The sequence below is a fragment of the Carica papaya genome, chromosome 7, assembly GCF_054855325.1.
Source record: "Carica papaya isolate Zhongbai chromosome 7, ASM5485532v1, whole genome shotgun sequence".
In the NCBI taxonomy this organism is placed as follows: Eukaryota; Viridiplantae; Streptophyta; class Magnoliopsida; order Brassicales; family Caricaceae; genus Carica; species Carica papaya.
The window spans coordinates 1,032,113-1,055,317 of NC_142315.1; the positions used below are offsets into that span (position 1 = coordinate 1,032,113).

General features: G+C 39.1%; 4 protein-coding genes across 5 annotated transcripts; all 4 read left to right on the forward strand.

The window, feature by feature from the left end:
* Nucleotides 1–1,653: 1,653 nt before the first annotated feature.
* On the forward strand, nt 1,654–16,010 carry LOC110812661 (short-chain dehydrogenase/reductase SDRA-like). Of its 2 annotated transcripts, XM_088207460.1 has the most exons (6): nt 1,654–2,107; nt 4,850–4,966; nt 14,729–14,863; nt 14,967–15,093; nt 15,505–15,626; nt 15,837–16,010. In XM_088207460.1, the coding sequence occupies exons 1-6, from the start codon at nt 1,988–1,990 to the stop codon at nt 15,984–15,986; spliced, it is 771 nt and encodes a 256-aa protein (XP_088063586.1). In that variant the 5' UTR covers nt 1,654–1,987; the 3' UTR covers nt 15,987–16,010. The 2 variants fall into 2 exon arrangements, 1 of the variants encoding a protein (XP_088063586.1); XR_015813295.1 differs by lacking the exons at nt 4,850–4,966; nt 14,967–15,093; nt 15,505–15,626; nt 15,837–16,010 and having other exon boundaries at nt 1,984–2,107; nt 14,729–14,874.
* A 659-nt stretch (nt 16,011–16,669) lies between these two features.
* Nucleotides 16,670–19,504, forward strand: LOC110812618 (tropinone reductase-like 3). Its single transcript, XM_022039438.2, has 6 exons — nt 16,670–16,994; nt 17,431–17,547; nt 18,163–18,297; nt 18,520–18,645; nt 18,926–19,027; nt 19,151–19,504. Exons 1-6 carry the CDS (start codon nt 16,845–16,847, stop codon nt 19,298–19,300), a joined length of 780 nt encoding a protein of 259 aa, XP_021895130.1. The 5' UTR covers nt 16,670–16,844; the 3' UTR covers nt 19,301–19,504.
* Nucleotides 19,505–20,158: 654 nt separating this feature from the next.
* On the forward strand, nt 20,159–23,120 carry LOC148252855 (short-chain dehydrogenase/reductase SDRA-like). The gene is made up of 6 exons (XM_088207563.1): nt 20,159–20,482; nt 20,916–21,033; nt 21,906–22,040; nt 22,445–22,570; nt 22,646–22,748; nt 22,839–23,120. The coding sequence occupies exons 4-6, from the start codon at nt 22,460–22,462 to the stop codon at nt 22,934–22,936; spliced, it is 312 nt and encodes a 103-aa protein (XP_088063689.1). The 5' UTR covers nt 20,159–20,482; nt 20,916–21,033; nt 21,906–22,040; nt 22,445–22,459; the 3' UTR covers nt 22,937–23,120.
* Nucleotides 20,350–22,052, forward strand: LOC110812660 (tropinone reductase-like 3). The gene is made up of 4 exons (XM_022039479.2): nt 20,350–20,482; nt 20,691–20,728; nt 20,916–20,975; nt 21,906–22,052. Exons 1-4 carry the CDS (start codon nt 20,350–20,352, stop codon nt 22,050–22,052), a joined length of 378 nt encoding a protein of 125 aa, XP_021895171.2.
* Nucleotides 23,121–23,205: the final 85 nt, after the last annotated feature.

Consider the following 23,205-nt stretch of genomic DNA (forward strand, 5'->3'; position numbering starts at 1 on the left):
AGTTATGATGGTCACAATCTTGTTATAAGTATTTAACATATTCATATCTAACGATTTTTCATAAAGTGATGACAGAATATATAATTTTTATAACTCTTTCTATTTTGCAATTTGATCTGATCTATTAGTTTGTAAAATTATTTATTCGATTGTAGATATTTCTGAAACATCTCTATAATCGTGTTACAGGTATTTAATATATTCATATCTAACGATTTTTTATAAAGTAGTGACAAGATATAATTTTTATAACTCTTTCTATTTTGCAATTTGATCTGATCCATTAGTTTGTAAAATTATTTACTCGATTGCAAATATTTTTGAAACATTTCTACAACCGTATTACAGGTATTTAACATATTCATATTTAACGATTTTTCATAAAGTAGTGACAAAAGATATAATTTTTATAACTTTTTCTATTTTGCAATTTGATCTTATCCATTAATTTATAAAATTACATACTCGATTGCAGATATTTTTGAAAACACTTCTAATAAATAGATAAATAGTTAATTTTAAAAGAATCTATTGTCAATCTCTTTCAGATATGAATCTATCTTATTTAAAAGAGAAGAACTTGTATTAGTGTCTCAATTTCATTTTAAATATGAGTTTGATTCGTATTTCATGTTCTCATAAATATTTATCATTTAAAAAAAAAGAAAAGACGAAGACTTTGTTTAAAAAAATGTGTTGAAAAACAACGCGTTAAAAATTTAATTTAATATTTTTTATAAAAGAATTAAAAAAATTATAAAATCAACAAAAATAATTTAATTAAAAAAATATATATAAGTAATAAAATTGAAGAGAAATAAAAGGTCAATAGTGGCCGCTGATGTACAAAAAGTTGAGGCACTTAAAAGTTGATTCCAAATTTAGTTAAGTATAGGTGAGATGGCTACTTATTGAAATAAGACTATTACGTTCAAAGCTATACATGTAATAAACTTATGGACCCACTAAAATTTAAATATAATATTTCAAAATAAAATAAAATGATTAATCATTTTTATATTAATTTTTTTATTATAAAATTTAAAAAATTACAAAATTTAGATACATATATATATATATATATATAAAAGAATACAGGCATGTCAATTTCTTATTTTTTGAAATAATTTTATATTTAATATGATAACATATGTAATAACTATCTGTTTATTTTTAATATAAGAATAATTTTTAAATATGTTAAAATAAAATTAAACATGATAATATAAGTAATAATTATTTATTAATAATACATAATAATTATTTATTTAAATATTTTAAATATAAAAAATAAATAGTAACAATTATTATATTTTTATATAATTTATTTTTTATTGATTATAAATTTTGGTATTATATATTAATCACATTTTTTTTCTTCACATCTCATTCATCTTGCACATGAATTAATGTATAATAATTTTTATGTATTTTTATTACTAATTTTTTTTACTTCTGAATAATTTTTTTCAAAAAAGTAATATTTATATTATATTTTATATAATTATAAAAATTATATTCTGCAAATGACACATATCTTAATATTTAAATTTATATATATATATGTAAAGATAGTTTAAACTAAATATCAAGTCGAATGAAAATGATAATAATAATAATAATTAATTAATTAATTAATAAGTCAAATCTTATCCAACTTTCTGTGCTGTAATGAGTAATATATATATATATATATACATGTATACATGGCACATGTCAATATTTGAATTACATGCGCCCTTTTTTATTTCTGGATTCTGAGACCGGCACGAGCTCTGCAATTATGACCTGGCAAATCATCGGACAACTTCTTAATACCGGTGGCGGTCTATGACGCGGACGTAGCTCCCTGGGCCATGTGGATCATCAAAATGCAGAAGAAGAAGAAGAAGTTTTACAAGAACACGTAGTTGCCATAAGAAGATAAGATGCATATTAATCAAAAACCATATAGATCGATTTGAATCTCGCAGCGCATTTTCTGAAAATGGATGAGAAGAGGAAGAGAATGGGGACGAGATTTGATTCTACTCGGGGAATCGGTTTCGGAATCGCTGAGCGGATCGGCTTGGAAGGTGCCTCTGTTGTCGTCTCCTCTCGCAAGCAGGTTTGTTCGCAGTAACTCATGGCTGTGTTCCCAAGTTTCTTCCTGCCCTATTCTTGTACGAAAATGGTCTGTTCTAATTCCAGATTTTGGAACTGACGATGTAACACCACCTAAAAAAAAAAAAATTAGTTATTTTATTTTATTTTTTATTAATAAATACAATTTTTTAATTATTTAATTTATTTATTTATATTTTATTTTATTTTAATTTAATAAAAAAAATTGAGTAAATTGATAAAGGTTTAAATTGAAAACAATTTTGAAAAAAATGAGTGAAAAATTGAATTTTGAGAATATTTTTAAAAGAAAAATCGGAAACCGATGGTTAAAGCGCAATTTAAAAAAATTGCGCCACGTTAGACTCCCGGTCAGCAGCCCCGAGTAACCAGGACGTGTCAAGTGGCAGAGGCGCTGACGCGGGAGGCCACGCGGGGGAGCCACGTGGGCGATCCGCGTGCGCACGATCTAACGGCTGAGATCTGTTCCCGCGCGCACGGACGGCCCAGAGTGAATCGCGCACAGACGGTCTAGATTGAATTGCGATGAACGGCTCATATTCACTCTCTATTTAATCGCAATCTGATGGTCCAAATCAAAAGTGAATGGGTATAAATAACATCATCTGCACCCAAACCTTAACTCTAATCGCCAGAACCCCTCGCCGGAGAAGACAACTCAGTTGCCGGGGAGCCGACCGACGCCACCCGGCCCCGCATCGGAACCCTTTCCAACTGCCAAAAAAGGTAAAAAAAAAAAATTTTGCACGAAATCCAATTTTAAACCCACCCATGGCCAAATCAGAGTGAAAGAACAAGCCAATTGACCAAAAAACATCATCGAAGTCCGGCGCCGCCACCGCAAAAAATTTCACAAACCACCTCCGATAAGGCCCTTCTCGATTCCCGTTTCGTGTAATTTTTTCACCTTATGATCACTGTTTTCTTCTCTACAGGTTGACCGAAGCGAAACACCCAACCGCAACATGAGCTGAAGGAGCCGCCGTACCGGAGAGCTCCGTCGCCAATGAGTTTCGGATTTTCGTATTTTTTCAGTCCACCGAGGCCCTTTAGCATATGTGCTCACAAGAATCGATGTAAAATCAACCGAATTCGACCGAAAACGATCGACCCGAGGCGGGTGGCGGCGCCGTCACCAGAGCACGGCAGAGCCGCCATGTCGAATTTCTGAAATTAGCCGAGTAGGCCTTTAGACTGATTTTTGGGTTTATTTGGAATATTTATAGGTATCATAAACGCATTTCAGTTCCTGAAGAAAAAATTTAGGAAACCCAAGGACCGCCCGTAGGCACAGTAAATCATTTAGTTTTTCAACGTCAAATCAAGTAAGAACCCCTCACTCTATTTCCTACCATATGATTGAAATTTGAATAAATAATAATACGTTATTTTGTACAAATTAAATAGATGTGCATAATTAATTACAGATTGCTAATGGAGCCCGAACCGGACATTGTTCTCTGTTGATTTTTATTGATTTATTTTACAGTCTAAAAGTATGATGGTATCTACTTTATTTATTTTGTGGTTTAAATGCATGTATTACTACCTTACTTGACCACTATTTGATTTTGGGATTTGAAATATGATTGCATTACCGGATGCATGTTTATTTGTTTATATGATTATATTTGATTTGATAATGGAGACTAAGGAAAAACAAGAAATGAGTGTGATCAAATAAACAGATAGTAAGGACAGTCTTATTAAATATCTTGAGAGATGGTAGACGAACCGAGTACATAGGGAACCCTACCGTGAACGTTGTCTTATACCGGAGGGGGTATGGAGATTTGGTAATTTGGCGCTCATACTGGACGGGGTATGGGACGGCCTGTTTCACCCTCATACTAGATAGGGTATTGAGGTTTAATATCTTTGGCGCTCATATCAGATAGGATATGAGGACAGCCCTGTAATTGAGATTGTTAAGGGAAATGATTCATGTGTAGCGAGAATACCCCTATTAACCCCCATGGATACTAGTAGGCTGGTGAAATGAGAAACGGTTATGATTTAGTCTATTGTTAATGAATATGAATTTATGATATGTTCTATATTGCTAATTGTGCATTAAGTTATGATCTGTATGGTGTTGTTGTCTCTATAGGTTATTTTCATAAATTTCGCAATGATAAGTGAACAGTAAATGATCTTATGATTGATAAACGAATTTGCTAAATTTAGAGCTCTATTAGCTGTTTTGATTTTCTACCAACATTTACTTTTATGCATGTGATATAGTGTGATATCTTTAATAGGCTAGTGTAGCTCATCCTTTAAAAGAAGACCTGGTTCTAGAGTCCGATCCGCAGGAAGATTGCGAGTAGATGCTAGATACTTTCTATTTTCCATTACTTTTCGTATTTCTCGTGTTTCTTTCAGATAATTCATTCTAAAATGTTTGTTTAATACTTTTAGGTTATTGTGTAATAGATGTAAATCTTAACTTTTTATTTCACTTCCGCACTTAAATTATTATATATTTTTTTTTAGATTTCGGGGTCGTTACAAACGATGTAGCATTTCTCCCAAGAAAGTAATTTACATAATGCTCATCTGTTTGGAAGAATATATGGTGACCGAATGTATTAGACCGACTTTCACTATGATTAATTTACATAATATTTATTGTTGGATTGTGTTCTGTTCAAATTATAGTTAATTCGTAATAATATTTATATATTTTGGGATTAATTTCTATCTGGTGGTTGAGGTAGTGTAGAAGAACATTGACAAGGCTGTTGAACAATTCAAAGCTCGAGGAATTGAACTGCTTGGATTGGTTTGTCATGTATCTAATGCTCAACAAAGGAAGAATTCGATTGACAAAACTCTTGAGGTAAAAAATTTAGGTTATCTCTTCGTTTTTAATGATTAGGATTGTATTCAATTCTAATTTTAAGTTATAATTTATTCGAGTTTATCTGGTTTCACCTGTTATATAAATCGAAATGGGCTAAATCAAACATATTTATTAAATCTGTTCGATTTGGCCTAACAAAAAAAACATGAGTACTCTAAGTAAACTTGATTTATACTTATTTATGTAGCACCCGGAAAGGAGGAGAAAAAAAAAAAAAAAAAAAAAAAAGAGGGCGGCCACGTCAGCAGCCACGTCAGCAGGCCCAGTCAGCAGTCCCGGCCAACCAGGGCCTGCCACGTGGCAAGACCGCGTCACTCCAAAAGGAGCCACGTTGGCGATCCGCGTGGGTGCGATCCGACGGCCCAGATCAATCACGCGATCGAACGGCCCAGATTCAATCGCACGGACGGCCCAGATTCAATCAAAAACGAACGGCCCAGATTAAAACAAAATGAACGGCTGTGATCAAAAGGCAAGGGGTTATAAATAGAACCCCCACACCAGACCACAAACCCTAGCCGCCAGCCGCTCGCCGGAGAAGACGAACCAGAGGCCGACCGCCGCCACCCGCCGCCACTCGCCGCCGCACCGGGGAAATTTCCGACCGCCGATCGAGGTAAATTTCATACTCCCGACTCGTTTTTCCCCACTGATTCCTCCTATGGCCAAATCGAAACCGAAATCCCGGCCAAACGGCCGGAATACGCGGCCGAAGCCCAGCGGCGCCGCCGCGCCCCCTCTCGGTTTTTGCCTCCGACGAGACCCTTCCCGGCCTCCGTTCGATGCAATTTTTATATCACCGTGATCACCATTCTTTTCTCTACAGGTTGACCGGAGCCGAATCACCAAAACACGAACCTCGCCGGAGAGCCGCTGCACCCGAGAGCGCCGCCGCCGGTAAGCTCCGTTTTTCCGTGATTTTTTGGCCCCCCGAGGGCCCTAGGGCTGTTTTCTGACAAGGACCAATGCGAGTGTGGCCGAATTCGGCCGAAAACGGCCGAAAACAGTCAACCCGAGGCGACTCGCCGCCGCCAGCGGCGGCGCCGTCGCCGGAGCACGGCGGAGCCGCCGTGCCGGAGTTGCGATTTGGTCCGAAAGGGGCCCTGGGCCTAATTTGGATTTTTTTTGGAACACGTGCAGGTACTGTTAGTGTGTTTCAGTTCCCCGGGAAAAATTCAGGGAAAATTAGGGAAGGCCTGCAGGCGCACTGTGAATCGTATTCGGATCTCGAAAACAAGTAAGGACCCCTCACCCTATTTCCTATCACGGTATTAAAGTTCAAAATGATAAAACGGTATTCCTTGAATTGTGTGAAACTGCTTAAGGTTGCTAATGGAGCCCGAGTCTAGTGTGATTTATGATTTACTGTTATTTGGCCTGTTTTACAGCATTAAATGCATTATGAGGTTTGATTTGTTCATTTTATAGTTTCGAGTGCATATATTACTGTTTTATTTATTTATGGGTTGAATGACTGAAGAAGTGATACTGTATGTTGTCTGTTCGGCATGAATTATGATTTGCTTGTTTAAATGTGAATTGATGATGCTTATTGAGGAAAAGTGAAATGAAACATTGTATAGACTGATAATTGTATGATGGGGTCAGCCTGACTAGATATCCTGGGAGATGGTGGACGGACCGGGTCCGTAGGGAACCCTACCGGGATTGTGGTCTCACATGCCGGACGGGGTATGGAGATCTTATGGTTTTGGCGCCCATACCGGACGGGGTATGGGGACGGCCCGTTTCACCCTCATACCGGACGGGGTATTGAGGTTTATGGTTTTGGCGCCCATACCGGACGGGGTATGGGGACGGCCCGTTTCACCCTCATACCGGACGGGGTATTGAGGTTCATGGTTTTGGCGCCCATACCGGACGGGGTATGGGGACGGCCCTGGAAACTGATTATGAATGTTAAAGGTTAACGGGTAGCGGGACCCCTATGGACCCCCACGGATACTAGTAGGCTGGTAAATGAGAAAAGGATATGTTGTACAATGATTGAATTACAAGATGCGTGATAAGTGTTATGTTTTACAGCTTAGATTATTCAATGATTATGATGATGTTATTGTTTTTCTCATATTGTTTTCATAAATTCCACCAAGGTAAGTGGATGGTAAAAGTTTCATTATTGATAAAAGGTTTTATTGTAAATTATGCTTCATTGGTCTTTTGTGTTTTTCTACCCACCTTTACCTCCGTGACGGTGAGATATCGTGATGTTCTTACTGGGCTAGTGTAGCTCACTCCTTATTTAACCATTTCAGATCAGGAAGACATGGTTCCCGAGCCCGTTCCGCAGGAGGACGACGAAGGGGATACCTAGAGACTCTGTAGTCATACTCATAGTTTTATTTTCGAGTTTCTCTCTTAGTTAGTTTAATCTTTTATATTTTAAGTACGTTTCTGGTTTTTCGTGTAAGGGATGTTAACTGAAATTTTGATCTCGCTTCCGCATTTGATATATTTAAATACTCATTTCATTTTAATATTTACGGGGTCGTTACAGTTGGTATCAGAGCCGGGTTTCCTCGGACCCATCCCTTACACTATAGTCCTTCAAAAAAAAAATATACTCACCGATGGGTCGTTACTCAACCATTCCTTGTAAATGCAGGTACACAGAAATGAGGAGAGGAAGGCCCCCACTAAACCGAGCGGCACAAGATAATTCACTTCGGGAGGATTTGGACAGATTATATGAGATGGTGGAAGCTCTCGTAGCTGCCCAGCGAAGGCAAGAGGAGAGAAGGGAGTTACCCGGACCTCCTCCGCTAGCGCAGGTTGAGCCCCCGTTACAGCAGGCTGATCCCGAGCCACCCCGGCAGGAGCCTGTTCCTCCACAGTACCACCCGGCACCACAGCCGCGGTACGACCCGGTACCACAGCCACAGTACCAACAGGTACCGCCACAGCATATTCCAGTGCCCCCACCCCATCAGCAGGCGCCACCACAGGGTCCCCCAGTTCACCCTCAGCCGGCCCCGGTTCCTTTACCTCGGGACCCCGCTCCCTCCTTGATCGACCCCGGCTTCATAGAGAGGTACAGGAGACTGAACCCTTCTACTTTTTCAGGGGGATCCTCTTTCGAAGAGGCCCAATACTGGCTGGCGGAGACTGAGAGAGCATTTGAGACCTTGGGAGTAATTCCTGAGCAGAGGGCTGCCATTGCCTCCTACATGCTGGTAGGGGAAGCAGTACGCTGGTGGGAGCTCAAGCGGGCCACCTTGCCTGTACCAGTTACTTGGGAGCAGTTCCTAGCGGCTTTCCATGCGGAGTATCTCCCTAAGCACATCCAACACTTAAAGGAAATTGAATTTGCTCAGTTGGTCCAGGGTAATATGACAGTGTCGGAGTATGCCCGCAAGTTCCTGGAGCTGGGTCGACATGCCCCGGAGACATTGTTGGATGAGGGCCGAAAGGCCAGGAAATTCCAGTGGGGTCTCCGCCCGGAGATCAGACAGCACTTGTTGGTGATGGAGCTCGAGACATATTCGGCAGTCCTGGCAAAGGCGCAGATCATAGAAAGGAGCTTCGACACCCGCCCTCAGCTAACGGGAAGTTCCCGACCTTCAGCCCCGCTCCGCAGGCCAGCGCCTACCATGCCTGTCCAACCCAGTAAGAGACCCAGGCCTGCCGTTCAAGGCCCTCCTCAGGCTATGGGGGCAGCTCGTGGGAAGATCTGCCAGTACTGCGGTAGGGATCATGGGGACCGACCCTGCTACCGCCTCAACAACACCTGTCGCATATGCGGCAGTGCCCAGCACTATGTGAGGGAGTGCCCTAGGAACCAGAATCAAGGGAGGCCTCCAATCCAGGGCAGAGTTTACAACCTTACCCAGAAGGATGCCGATGCAGACCCGGACGTGGTACATGGTATGTATACTATCTCTGGCCACATTGCTCATATTTTGTTTGATACTGGTGCATCACATTCTTTTATTTCACATGTTCTTGCTTCCAAAATCTGTGTATCACCTGATAGACTAGATTCATTATTGTTTGTATCTACCGCTGGGGGGGAGACACTACTAGGAGAGGTTGTCTACAGGGCATGTGCCGTGGAGATAGCAGATAGGAAATTGAGGGTAGACCTGATAGGGTTAGACACAGGGGATTTTGATGTAATCCTAGGAATGGATTGGCTGGCGGCGTATCACGCCACCATAGACTGCTTTAATAAAAAGATTGTATTTAATCCTCCCAACGAGGAGCCATTTACAAGTTAATAAAATTATTCGGTACTGATTCTCCCTAATGACAAATTCTTTTCTTCTTAATTCCCAGTACGTTGATATTGTATTTTCCCTAACTAGGTAAACCCAAGAAGGAAGTTTGTATCCAAGAGATTCCAGTAGTCCGAGACTTTCCAGACGTATTTCCGGATGAACTGCCCGGTCTACCAGGGGACAGAGAGGTCGAGTTCACCATAGACTTACAGCCAGGAACCCAACCCATTTCGGTAGCTCCTTACCGAATGAGCCGCATCGAAATGGAAGAGCTAAGGAAACAAATCACTGAGCTACAAAACAGTGGCTTCATTAGACACAGCATTTCCCCATGGGGTGCCGGGGTTACTTTTGCAAGGAAAGGAGATGGAACGTTGAGGCTGTGTATTGATTATAGAAGGATAAACAAGGTAACAATTAAAAACAAGTATCCTCTCCCCCGGATTGATGACCTTTTCGATCAGTTGCAGGGTGCACAGGTCTTTTCTAAAATAGATCTACGATCAGGTTACCATCAGGTAAAAGTGAGAGCAGAAGACATCCCCAAGACGGCATTCCGAACCAGGTACGGACACTATGAGTTCCTGGTTATGCCGTTTGGGCTAACCAACGCCCCGGCCATCTTTATGGATCTAATGAACAGAATCTTCAGAGAGTTCTTGGATAAATTTGTCATCGTGTTCATCGATGATATCTTAATCTACTCAAAAAGTAGAGAAGAACATGCTCATCATCTTGCCCAAGTCCTCCAGGTACTCAGGGAAAAGAAGTTGTATGCAAAGTTGAGCAAGTGTGGATTTTGGCTCGAGCAAACCGCCTTCCTAGGACATGTTATATCGAAGGAAGGGGTGTCGGTGAACCCCGAAAAGGTTGAAGCGGTACTTGGTTGGAAAAGGCTGACAACAGTTAAGGAAATTCGCAGTTTCCTAGGGATGGCGGGTTATTACCGCCGGTTTGTCGAAGGGTTCTCCAGTCTAGCGGCCCCTCTAACCCGACTCACAAAGAAGAATGCAAAGTTTGATTGGAATGAGAACTGCGAAAGGAGTTTTTCAGAATTGAAGAAGCGACTGACTACTGCACCCGTGCTGGCTCTACCGAGCGGATCAGGAGGGTATACAGTTTATAGTGATGCCTCCTATCTGGGCCTGGGTTGTGTCCTGATGCAGCATGGAAAGGTTATAGCATATGGGTCTAGACAGCTAAAGAATCATGAGAAGAACTATCCTACCCATGACTTGGAGCTTGCCGCAATCATACACGCCTTGAAAATCTGGCGCCATTATTTGTATGGAGAGACCTTTCAGATCTACACCGATCATAAGAGTTTGAAGCACATCTTCACTCAGAAGGATCTCAACATGCGTCAGAGAAGGTGGATGGAACTCCTCAAGGACTATGATTGTGACATCCTATACCATCCAGGTAAGGGCAACGTAGTAGCCGATGCCCTCAGCAGGAAGAGTGCAGGCACCCTAGCCCATCTGATGGTTTCGGAATGCAGGTCCATTGGGGCTACGCAGCAGGTTCGACTGCAAGATCTGAAAAGGGCCACATGTTTGAGCCACCTAGCAGTCCAACCCGAGTTAATCCAAAAAATAAAGGAAGCCCAGTCAATCGACCCCGCCCTAGTAAACCGCAAGAAGGATGCAGAACAAGGAGTGAACTCAGACTTTCAGATCTCCGCCGACGGATTGATTCGTTTCAAGGACAGAATGTGTGTCCCAGACGACAATGAATTAAAAAGAGACATCATGACAGAGTCCCATAGTTCAAGGTTCGCCATGCATCCAGGAAGTACAAAAATGTACCAAACTATGCGACCCCGATTCTGGTGGAATGGGATGAAGAGAGATATAGCCGACTTTGTATCTAAGTGCTTGGTATGTCAGCAGGTCAAAGCAGAACATCAACGCCCAGGGGGGTTGCTTCAGCCTTTACCGATTCCAGAATGGAAGTGGGAACACATCACCATGGACTTCGTATCGGGACTACCCAAGGCACGATCGGGACACGATGCCATATGGGTAATTGTTGATCGACTCACTAAGTCTTCCCACTTCCTGGCCATCAGAATGACTGATTCGTTGGACAAGTTGGCAAGAATGTATGTCCGGGAAATAGTCAGACTGCATGGGGTCCCAGTAACAGTGGTATCCGACAGGGATCCCAGATTCACTTCTCGGTTTTGGAATAGTTTCCAGCAAGCTATGGGAACAAAGCTGTCCCTCAGTACTGCCTTCCACCCCCAAACCGATGGACAATCAGAGAGGACAATCCGTACGCTGGAGGATATGCTCCGAGCTTGTGTCCTTGACTCCGGAGGCCATTGGGACGACCACCTACCCCTGATAGAGTTTGCCTACAACAACAGTTACCAAGCAAGCATCGGCATGGCCCCATACGAGGCGCTATACGGTCGTCCGTGCAGGTCACCGATTTGTTGGGAGGAAGTGGGCGATAGAAGATTGTTTGGCCCGGATTTGGTGGAAGAAACCACGTCCAAGATAGTTAAGATCAAGAAGAACATCCAGACGGCTCAGAGTAGGCAAAAGAGTTATGCTGATACCCGGAGGAGAGACCTGGCCTTTGAGAAAGGTGACCGGGTGTTTCTTAAAGTCACCCCCTTCAAGGGAATTAGTAGGTTCGGCAGAAGGGGAAAATTAAACCCCAGATACATTGGACCCTTTGAAATCTTAGACAAGATTGGTACCACTGCCTACAGACTTGCACTGCCCCCTGAGCTCTCCCGGGTTCACAATGTGTTTCATGTATCTATGCTGCGCAAGTACAATCCGGACCCTTCTCATGTCGTGGCTCATGAACCGCTTTCACTCCGAGAGGACTTGTCTTATGAAGAAGTACCGGTCAGTATCACAGACCGAGAAAGCAGAATACTCCGTAACCGGGAAATATCATTTGTAAAAGTCTTGTGGCAGAACCACACGCCTAGGGAGGCGACTTGGGAGCTGGAATCAGAATTTAGGGCCCAATATCCTCATCTGTTTGATCAAGAGTAATGAGGCAAATTTGGGGACCAAATTTCTTTATGGGGGGGAGAGTTGTAGCACCCGGAAAGGAGGAGAAAAAAAAAAAAAAAAAAAAAAAAAAAAAAAGAGGGCGGCCACGTCAGCAGCCACGTCAGCAGGCCCAGTCAGCAGTCCCGGCCAACCAGGGCCTGCCACGTGGCAAGACCGCGTCACTCCAAAAGGAGCCACGTTGGCGATCCGCGTGGGTGCGATCCGACGGCCCAGATCAATCACGCGATCGAACGGCCCAGATTCAATCGCACGGACGGCCCAGATTCAATCAAAAACGAACGGCCCAGATTAAAACAAAATGAACGGCTGTGATCAAAAGGCAAGGGGTTATAAATAGAACCCCCACACCAGACCACAAACCCTAGCCGCCAGCCGCTCGCCGGAGAAGACGAACCAGAGGCCGACCGCCGCCACCCGCCGCCACTCGCCGCCGCACCGGGGAAATTTCTGACCGCCGATCGAGGTAAATTTCATACTCCCGACTCGTTTTTCCCCACTGATTCCTCCTATGGCCAAATCGAAACCGAAATCCCGGCCAAACGGCCGGAATACGCGGCCGAAGCCCAGCGGCGCCGCCGCGCCCCCTCTCGGTTTTTGCCTCCGACGAGACCCTTCCCGGCCTCCGTTCGATGCAATTTTTATATCACCGTGATCACCATTCTTTTCTCTACAGGTTGACCGGAGCCGAATCACCAAAACACGAACCTCGCCGGAGAGCCGCTGCACCCGAGAGCGCCGCCGCCGGTAAGCTCCGTTTTTCCGTGATTTTTTGGCCCCCCGAGGGCCCTAGGGCTGTTTTCTGACAAGGACCAATGCGAGTGTGGCCGAATTCGGCCGAAAACGGCCGAAAACAGTCAACCCGAGGCGACTCGCCGCCGCCAGCGGCGGCGCCGTCGCCGGAGCACGGCGGAGCCGCCGTGCCGGAGTTGCGATTTGGTCCGAAAGGGGCCCTGGGCCTAATTTGGATTTTTTTTGGAACACGTGCAGGTACTGTTAGTGTGTTTCAGTTCCCCGGGAAAAATTCAGGGAAAATTAGGGAAGGCCTGCAGGCGCACTGTGAATCGTATTCGGATCTCGAAAACAAGTAAGGACCCCTCACCCTATTTCCTATCACGGTATTAAAGTTCAAAATGATAAAACGGTATTCCTTGAATTGTGTGAAACTGCTTAAGGTTGCTAATGGAGCCCGAGTCTAGTGTGATTTATGATTTACTGTTATTTGGCCTGTTTTACAGCATTAAATGCATTATGAGGTTTGATTTGTTCATTTTATAGTTTCGAGTGCATATATTACTGTTTTATTTATTTATGGGTTGAATGACTGAAGAAGTGATACTGTATGTTGTCTGTTCGGCATGAATTATGATTTGCTTGTTTAAATGTGAATTGATGATGCTTATTGAGGAAAAGTGAAATGAAACATTGTATAGACTGATAATTGTATGATGGGGTCAGCCTGACTAGATATCCTGGGAGATGGTGGACGGACCGGGTCCGTAGGGAACCCTACCGGGATTGTGGTCTCACATGCCGGACGGGGTATGGAGATCTTATGGTTTTGGCGCCCATACCGGACGGGGTATGGGGACGGCCCGTTTCACCCTCATACCGGACGGGGTATTGAGGTTTATGGTTTTGGCGCCCATACCGGACGGGGTATGGGGACGGCCCGTTTCACCCTCATACCGGACGGGGTATTGAGGTTCATGGTTTTGGCGCCCATACCGGACGGGGTATGGGGACGGCCCTGGAAACTGATTATGAATGTTAAAGGTTAACGGGTAGCGGGACCCCTATGGACCCCCACGGATACTAGTAGGCTGGTAAATGAGAAAAGGATATGTTGTACAATGATTGAATTACAAGATGCGTGATAAGTGTTATGTTTTACAGCTTAGATTATTCAATGATTATGATGATGTTATTGTTTTTCTCATATTGTTTTCATAAATTCCACCAAGGTAAGTGGATGGTAAAAGTTTCATTATTGATAAAAGGTTTTATTGTAAATTATGCTCCATTGGTCTTTTGTGTTTTTCTACCCACCTTTACCTCCGTGACGGTGAGATATCGTGATGTTCTTACTGGGCTAGTGTAGCTCACTCCTTATTTAACCATTTCAGATCAGGAAGACATGGTTCCCGAGCCCGTTCCGCAGGAGGACGACGAAGGGGATACCTAGAGACTCTGTAGTCATACTCATAGTTTTATTTTCGAGTTTCTCTCTTAGTTAGTTTAATCTTTTATATTTTAAGTACGTTTCTGGTTTTTCGTGTAAGGGATGTTAACTGAAATTTTGATCTCGCTTCCGCATTTGATATATTTAAATACTCATTTCATTTTAATATTTACGGGGTCGTTACAATTTATGTCGAACTTTGAGATAGATTACAAACTATTTATTTTTATTATAATGAAACTCATAAATACAGTAGCTAATAGTTACCCGGATTTGATTTCAGAAATATGGGAAAATAGATGTAGTTGTATGTAATGCTGCTGTGAATCCATCTGTTGGTACCATTTTACAAATGCAAGAGTCTGCTGTTGACAAGCTATGGGAGATCAATGTAAAGTCCTCTGTACTACTCTTAAGGGTAAATTTCCCTTTTCCTTTTTTTTTTGAATTCAAAACAGCAGATTTCCATGGCTGTGATCTCAGCTGCTGTCTGCCCCCACCTTTCATATTGTTTTCTACAGGACGCAGTTCCTCACATGAACAAAGGCTCTTCAATTGTTTTCATTGCCTCCATTGCTGCATTTGCTCCAAAATCTCCCTTGGCTTTGTATGGAGTTTCTAAGACAGCTCTTCTTGGCCTTACTAAAAGTATGCATTTTTTTATACTTATCTTAGAACTCTTAGGAATTATTTCTTAATTAGATAGTAAGTGTTTGTACTTTTTTTTTACGAAAATGTAATCTCGAGTCACGAGATATGAGTTCTGTGTACTTTCATCATGAGATTATATTGCGTGTATATAATTAGTAGGTTGTAAATATAGTTAGTAATTAGAAATATATTGATTTAGGTTAAAATTTATTATTTTCTACTCATTCTCTTATTAATTTTATATATCTTTTTTTTTCCGTTATGAATCTAATACAAAATGAAAATATGTTCGATTGTTTTATTTATTTAATTTATTAGTTACGCGTTTAACTTATCTGGCTAATCTTAACTAGTTCATTCACTCTTTTTACTTAATTGAATTGAGTTGTTAACTACTACAAATTCGAGTTCGTTTTGTTATAACTCAGGCCCTTGCAGCCGAGATGGCTTCAAATATCCGAGTGAATTGCGTTGCTCCCGGTTTTGTGGCAACACATTTTGCAGAGTACTTAGTCACAAGTGAGGATATGGTAAGAACTTCTTTCAGAGCCCGGCTATTTTGTGTACTAATCACTGAATAATTCAGTTGTTAGAGTTCATATGAAGTGATCATTAAATGAAATTACTGAGTTGATCCAAATTTATTTGGAAGCACATTCTGATTTTCTGCTTGTTGGGTCTGTCGATATGGGTAGGGCTGACCTTGAATTGGGTCTGTAACTTTATATATGTCTTTGCAGAGGAAGGGTATTGAGAAGAAGACTTTACTTGACAGGCTTGGAACCCCGGAGGACATGGCTGCCGCTGCAGCTTTCTTGGCATCTGATGATGCTTCTTACATTACTGGAGAAACTTTGGTGGTTGCAGGTGGCATGCCCTCTAGACTTTAGTTTCCTTCTCTGGAAAGAGGAAACAAAAGCACCTTGGATATTAATTGTTAAAAAAATTATGACTAATTTTGATACAGTAATAATAAAAAAATATGTTTGTTTTTCTATCTATAAAAAATAATTTTTAATTATTGAATAATTTTTACGCTTTATAATTTTATTTAACGTAAGACAAAAATTAATAATATATATTTTCTATATGTTATATTTTTTTAATTAAATAGAAATAATTTTTTTATATAATTATTAAAAATTATATTTTTTATAATAAATATTTATTTTTTATAAATTTATAAAAAATCGTGTTTTTTTAATAATTTAATTAACGTATAATAACAAATTAAAAAAAATTAATCTAATCACTACAATTCTTTTAATATATAAATAAATTATTTATTGAATTTAATATTAAGAATTAGTCATGGTCTATTTATAATATATCTAAAATAATTAGGTTAAAATTAGTGAGTTTTAAATGAAATATTAAGAGATTAATCAACAATTTACGTGCTGATATCTAAAAAATATTTTTTTTACTACAAAAACTCGCTATAATTACATTTAACCAAATAAAGTTTAGTAGTAACCGATATTCAGAATAGGAAAGGATCACGAGAAGATCAGTAAACCAGTACTAAAATAGGAAAGGAAAATGACAATAATCAATTTAATCCATGCAAGTAATCTGAATGATTAGACTGCATTTAAGTTTCTAGGTTGGGCTCTCTCAGTGGACATTAATGTCCACGCGGAACAAGAAGACAAAAACTCTTCTCTCCTTCTCGTCTTCGTAGATATTATCGAGAAAGTCGGAATTAACTCATTGTTTTTCCTTCGATTGTAATTTCTTGCACGTACATGTCGAAAATGGAAAGGGAAAAGAATTTCGGAAGGAGATTTGAAGGGAAAGTTGCACTCGTGACTGCGTCAACTCAGGGGATCGGTTTCGCAATTGCTGAGCGGCTTGGCTTGGAAGGTGCCTCTGTTATCATCTCCTCTCGAAAGCAGGTTCTCAATCTACTATTTAGAAACTTTTCTGGTTTATGAAATTTTGCTCTGATTAGGTTTTTGCTGTTTGGCTGGTGAGAAAATGTTGAGAGGAAATGGGTGAAACAAGAATTTTAGGATTTTACTGATCTAAACATCTTTTTCTGGAGATTTGAGGGTTACATTTACCTGTGCTTATGAGATTTTGCTTCAATTCGAGTTCAATCTGTTTTGTTGGTTGGAAAGTATGGGTTCTTTGATTAAGCTTTGAACGTATATATTCAATATGACTCCAAATTGTTTGTTTCTTTCTAGGGTTTTCTGTAAGTATGAATCATTATCTAATATACGAAGTTTGCTAGCTGAACTGACACGATATCTTCAGTGGAATGTGATTGGTTTAGATGTTTCATTTTTGCCCGTAAAAGTTTTGGGATAAAATTTTTATGTGGTGCAGAAAAACGTTGATGAAGCTGTTGAACAACTCAAAGCTCGAGGAATAAAAGCGATTGGAGTCGTTTGTCATGTGTCGAATGCTCAACAGAGAAAGAACCTTATTGACAGAAGTATTCAGGTGAGAAACTTTTGATGCATGAAGTACGCAAAGTTTTCGGAATTTATGTGGTGCTATGGTTTTAGGGAACATTATATAAAGGGTAACTTCGAATTAGTCTCATGGTTAGTGAGCTCCATGACCATAAAATTGGACAATTCATTGCCCAATTCTGGTTAATTTGTTCATTTGATGCTTTTTTATAGCAAGCTTACTCTATTCTTGTTGTTTGAAAATTAGTGAGTCATACTTGTAAGTTAGTTTGTGGTAAGTGCATTTCTCAATCGGGCAAAATCAGGTCCAAGTTCTCTTTTTCGACATCACTTCCAATGATCAAAAAATGAGAAAAAAAAATAGTTGAGTAGTGGAGGAAGTTTGTCAAGTTATAGATCAAAACCCAATTATATCTTTTGAGGAAATTGTTGGATCTGTCACCATCGTGACAGCTAACATTGATGGTGAACTTTTACATGGCCAAGGAAATTGTTAGTTTCATCATGTGTTTCAGCAAATAATCTTCTATAGCTGTATTGTTTGTTTCTGTCAGTAATTTTATTATGTTTCGCTTATAAATTTACTCGTCTTTGGGTCAATGGCATTTGGTTGGTTGACTGAACCTTGGTGCTTTGATCTCAGAGATACGGAAAAATAGATGTTGTTGTAAGTAATGCTGCTGTCAATCCATCTGTCGAGACCATTTTGGAGACTGAAGAGGCTATTCTCGACAAGCTATGGGAAACTAATGTCAAGTCCTCTATACTTCTCTTAAAGGTAACTCATTGATATTTAAATTGTTAAGTCAAACTAGCTCTCAGCAAGAACCTCATTTTGACTTGGCTGCATAACCCATGGATGTTTCCATATTCGTCTGTGTTGAACTGCTGCCTAAATCATGGCAATGACAACTTTTTCAGTCTGTTAACTTCGCACGTAAATAGATCACTATTCAAATATCTAGAGGTTTTACTTTTGTATTTTGTATTGTTTTCGCAGGATGCAGTTCCTCATATGCCAAAGGGCTCTTCAATTATTTTCATTTCGTCCATGTCTGCATTTTTACCGCAGCCTTCCCTGACTATGTATGGAGTGACAAAGACTGCTCTTGTTGGGCTAACAAAAGTAGGTGCCTGCACTCATGTCATGTATCCATTTCAATTTTGAAAAAATCTATAAATTGCGTCAAACTACAGATGAATTTGAAGATTCAATAGATGATTGGTTCACTTTCTTGCTGCATAATCGTCTTATAAAGATTTAAAATAAATCAGTCACATCCGTAGAATTTTCTAATTTACTAGAACTCCTGAAGCAACTTATAGTTAGCGTTAATTCTGTTGTCATGAATGCCTGAGGGCATGATTTTTATGTGTGTTAATCTTCTTTCTTGATCATCATTCAGGCCCTTGCGCTCGAAATGGCCCCAGATATTCGCGTTAACTGTGTTGCTCCCGGAACTGTGCCAACACATTTTGCTTCATACCTAACTACCAATAATGATGTGGTAAGCGGATTTTGAGGCTCAACAAGTCTGTGATTGACTGACTGCTTGTGACTTGTCATTTTTTGTTATAATCTGATCTTGAATTGGAAATTTATGTATATACGTATAAACACCCATATGCAGAAAGTGGCTATTGAGGGTTTGACTTTGCTCAAGAGGCTTGGAACCACTGAGGAAATTGCTGCTGCTACTGCTTTCTTGGCTTCTGATGATGCCTCTTACATCACTGGAGAAACTTTGGTGGTTTCAGGAGGCATGCCCTCTAGACTCTAGTTTATTTTTTTTAAGAGAACCTACAAATAATTTTTTATCTTCTCTTGTTTACCCTCTTTTGCTTTATATATACATATATATATATACATGTATATATATATATATATAGAGAGAGAGAGAGAGAGGGACTTATAGTATAATTTCCTGAAAGAACCAGATGTGTCTTGAAATCCTTTACCAATAATACAAAATACTTTCCCACTATTTCTTTCTGTTTTATATGAAATTCTACAGTTGTTGGTTGATATTAATATAAAAAATATATGTATAAATATAAAATTTACATGTATGAAGAGATGTTTCTTCTTCATTAACTATTGGATTAAGTTGTAATTTTATTTTGGAACTATTAGATTGAATTCTTGCTAAATTTAAGGTTATATTATAATATATTTTTATGTTTGTGTATAATTATAATTAGTTTTATTGCTTTTAATAAATTAATCTTTTCATTGATGGAAATTATACTTTTTAAATTCTTTTTTACACAATATTTCTTGGGTTTTTCTCTTTTATCATACACATCAATCTTTTGATTTTGATAAGTTGAATTTTTCTTATGTTATTATTTTATAATTATATGATTATAAGTTACTTCTTTAACAATTTTTTCATGGAATTTTAATAATATGAACAAATAATTTTTCAATAGAATAATATTATTGATAAATAAAAAAACCTATAAATAAAAAATAAAATCAAATTTAAAGGGGAAAAAATATGAGATATTAATTTTAGAAATAATTAATAAGATTGGAAAGTATAAATGTAATAAAATTAATTATAATTTTATTAAAGTAATTATCTTTACTTCCTGACGTTAATCGAAGTTTATGGGTTTTTTGAAAAAAGTAAATGCAATTAGAAACAAAAATAAAAGGAAAGAAAAAAAAAAGATACAGACAGAAAATTGAAGTATTCTGAGCTCTCGACCTTGAAGCACTGTAATGGTACGAACTAGGGAATGGAAAAAGAACTTAAAACCAATCCTCTTTGTCATTGAAAGTATCGAGATAGGGTGCTGTTAACTTATAGCAGATAAATCCAAAATGGAGAAGACGAAGATTGGGAGGAGATTTGAAGGCAAGGTGGCGATTGTGACGGCGTCGACTCAGGGGATCGGTTTCGCCATAGCGCAGCGTCTCGGCTCGGAAGGCGCCTCTGTTGTCATCGCGCAAGCAGGTATTACGGTTGTCTTTCAAGTCTCGATTGTAACTTTTTTTTCTGCTGATTTTGACACTTGAATTCCTGAAATTTTGCTCGATTTGAGGTTCTCGTTTCTGTTTGGTTGGTTAGAAAGCGTAGGAAATGAAGAAACTGGAATAGAAAGTGAATCTTTAGTGTTATAGGTTGCTTTATTAGCTGAACTAATATGTTATGTTATTGTTAGTGACAAAACTGTTGAATGATAAGAACATTGACATGGAAGTAAAATTGTAAAACCTTGGCCGTGTGGAAGGAAAGCTGATTCTATTTTCATGAAATGGAGTTTGAGAATTTGAGAATATAGTAATTGTTAAGCAAACCAAAAAATGGTTTGATATTCTACAAAAAAAAAAAAAATTGGTTTGATATTACTTTTTTACTTCTGTTTACAAATTTTGGTATCTGCCAGAAAAATATTGATGAGGCTGCTCAAAAACTGAAAGCTCAAGGAATTGAAATGTTTGGAGTGGTTTGTCATGTGGCAAATGCTCAACAGAGGAAGACTCTGATTGAAAAAAACCCTTAAGGTGAGAAATTTAAGTTTTACCTTTTATCTTTTTTCCTATTTAGGTCCATGATAAATAAGTAATTTGATGGATTTTGGTGGTAATATGGTTGAAAAGTATGTCTGAATAATGATAAAGATTCTTACAGTCGGAAAAAAAATTGTTCTTTGCTGGGGTTTCGGTTCAATTTTTCTAGGTATCGTTTCAATAATAAAATTTTGAATGCATTGGACAGAAGTGGAAAAGTGTTCCGTGAATATAATCATGTGAAACTCAGTATAACTGCATAAAAGTTAACTAAACGTACCTTATTGCTAAGTCCAACAAAAAAGAGAGATATAGGAAGAATATCAAGAGGGAAATCTTAAATGTGGTGCTTGATTGTTATGCCTGTGAAATTGGACATGCTTATTAATCAGACAATCTTGATTGTTTTTATCTATTGTTCTTTCTTTCTTTCATGCCATTGCTGTTGTTTCGATATTTGTGAATAATGGAAGAAGGTTCTACTGAGCAGAACTCTTAAAAAATGGCTTATGAGTAAACCAAGTTTTGTCTTCAAATCAACAGTGACCTTCAACTTTTGAGGCAACTGCACAATGGGTTATTAGTGAACTAAAATGTTCATTTCTCGCATCCTTCAACCAAATTATTTTTGTGTTTATAGTTGCTTTTGCCAGTATTTCTGTAGTGTTTATGTTTTTGTGTTTTTTTTAAGTAAAAATTATACATTTCAAGGTGATACCCATACAAGAACAGACGAGATGCACAGTCCCGCTTGAACCATCTTCATCCAGAGGGATAAAATAACAACTTTTCAACTAAGGGATTGTTGCTTTATTGCTTATGATTTGGTTGGTAGCAATTGACTGAATCTTGCTGTTTGATCTCAGAAATACAGAAAGATAGATGTTGTTATATGTAATGCTGCTGTCAATCCATCTGCTGGTAACATTTTGCATATCCAAGAGTCTGTCCTTGACAAGCTATGGGAGATTAACATCAAATCATCTATACTTCTATTGAAGGTAATTTCTTGAAATGGCTTTCATGATAATCTATATATCTAGCTGTTATTGTTTACCATTGAATTATGTTGTAAATAGGCACACATTCATATGTTATTACATTTTCTATTAACTTCATAAAAATTTTGCGCCATAAATTTTATTGACCAAATCAAATTTCTACTAAGCTATTAACTGAAATGTAATAGTATATCAGTATATAACCATTACAAGGAATAATTTCTCAGCATCATTTGGCTGTGTTTGGAATTTTGTAACTGTGGTCCACATTGCGGAATACATTATTATTTCCATCAGTTAACCTAGCAACTGGGTAGACCACAATGTGGATAGTATTAAGTACTTCGTATATTAACAAAAACCGAATAGCTGAAGTTTTTGCCATCTTTTGTATTGTTTGCCAGGATGCAGTTCCTCACATGCCGAAGGGTTCTTCAATTATTTTCATTTCCTCCATTGCTGGATTTCTACCTCAACCTTCCATGGGATTGTATGGTGTGACCAAAACTGCTCTTCTAGGCCTCACCAAAGTAAGTACCTGGGTCCTCACCATTTATTTATGCTTGGTCAAGATCACGTGTTTATTTCTGCTTTTTATGATTCAGGCTCTTGCTCTGGAGATGGCTCCAGATATACGTGTAAACTGTGTTGCTCCTGGTTTTGTGCCAACGCACTTCACTAAGTCCATTACTAGCGATGAAGTTATCGGTAAGCACATTTCAAAGTCTCCCCTTTATGTTGTGTTGTACTTTGTGATTTTCTTGCAGGCTGGTCTTGAATTAGAACTATATTTTGCAGAGGAAAGCTCTTGCAAAGATGACTTTACTCAACAAGCTTGGAACCACAGAAGACATGGCTGCTGCTACTGCCTTCTTGGCTGGAGGCATGCCCTCTAGACTCTAGTTTACCTTCCTTGTTTTTTCGTATAGAAACAAGACATATATATATATATATATAGAGAGAGAGAGAGAGAGCCTACAAATAATTTATCCTTTCTAACCCTCATGTATGGTATGATTTCCTCTGATAGATGGCACCTTATTAGGGAATGAATATCAAATAAATCAAAATATTCCCCCACATTTTTCAAGCTTTGAGGACTCCCTTTTCTTCAGATTCGTTTATTTAACTAATAAACAGATTCTGAGCTGTTCGATACAGTTGT

Coding starts and splice junctions, on each gene's coding strand:
- LOC110812661 (XM_088207460.1), top strand. CDS start 1,988: ATGGATGAGAAGAGGAAGAGAATGGGGACGAGATTTGATTCTACTCGG. Junction 2,108..4,849: donor TCGTCTCCTCTCGCAAGCAG/GTTTGTTCGCAG, acceptor GAGGTAGTGTAG/AAGAACATTGACAAGGCTGT. Junction 14,864..14,966: donor CCTCTGTACTACTCTTAAGG/GTAAATTTCCCT, acceptor TGTTTTCTACAG/GACGCAGTTCCTCACATGAA.
- LOC110812618 (XM_022039438.2), top strand. CDS start 16,845: ATGTCGAAAATGGAAAGGGAAAAGAATTTCGGAAGGAGATTTGAAGGG. Junction 16,995..17,430: donor TCATCTCCTCTCGAAAGCAG/GTTCTCAATCTA, acceptor TATGTGGTGCAG/AAAAACGTTGATGAAGCTGT. Junction 17,548..18,162: donor TTATTGACAGAAGTATTCAG/GTGAGAAACTTT, acceptor CTTTGATCTCAG/AGATACGGAAAAATAGATGT.
- LOC110812660 (XM_022039479.2), top strand. CDS start 20,350: ATGGAGAAGACGAAGATTGGGAGGAGATTTGAAGGCAAGGTGGCGATT. Junction 20,483..20,690: donor TGTTGTCATCGCGCAAGCAG/GTATTACGGTTG, acceptor TGTTATTGTTAG/TGACAAAACTGTTGAATGAT. Junction 20,729..20,915: donor ATAAGAACATTGACATGGAA/GTAAAATTGTAA, acceptor GGTATCTGCCAG/AAAAATATTGATGAGGCTGC.
- LOC148252855 (XM_088207563.1), top strand. CDS start 22,460: ATGCCGAAGGGTTCTTCAATTATTTTCATTTCCTCCATTGCTGGATTT. Junction 22,571..22,645: donor CTCTTCTAGGCCTCACCAAA/GTAAGTACCTGG, acceptor TTTATGATTCAG/GCTCTTGCTCTGGAGATGGC. Junction 22,749..22,838: donor TACTAGCGATGAAGTTATCG/GTAAGCACATTT, acceptor TATATTTTGCAG/AGGAAAGCTCTTGCAAAGAT.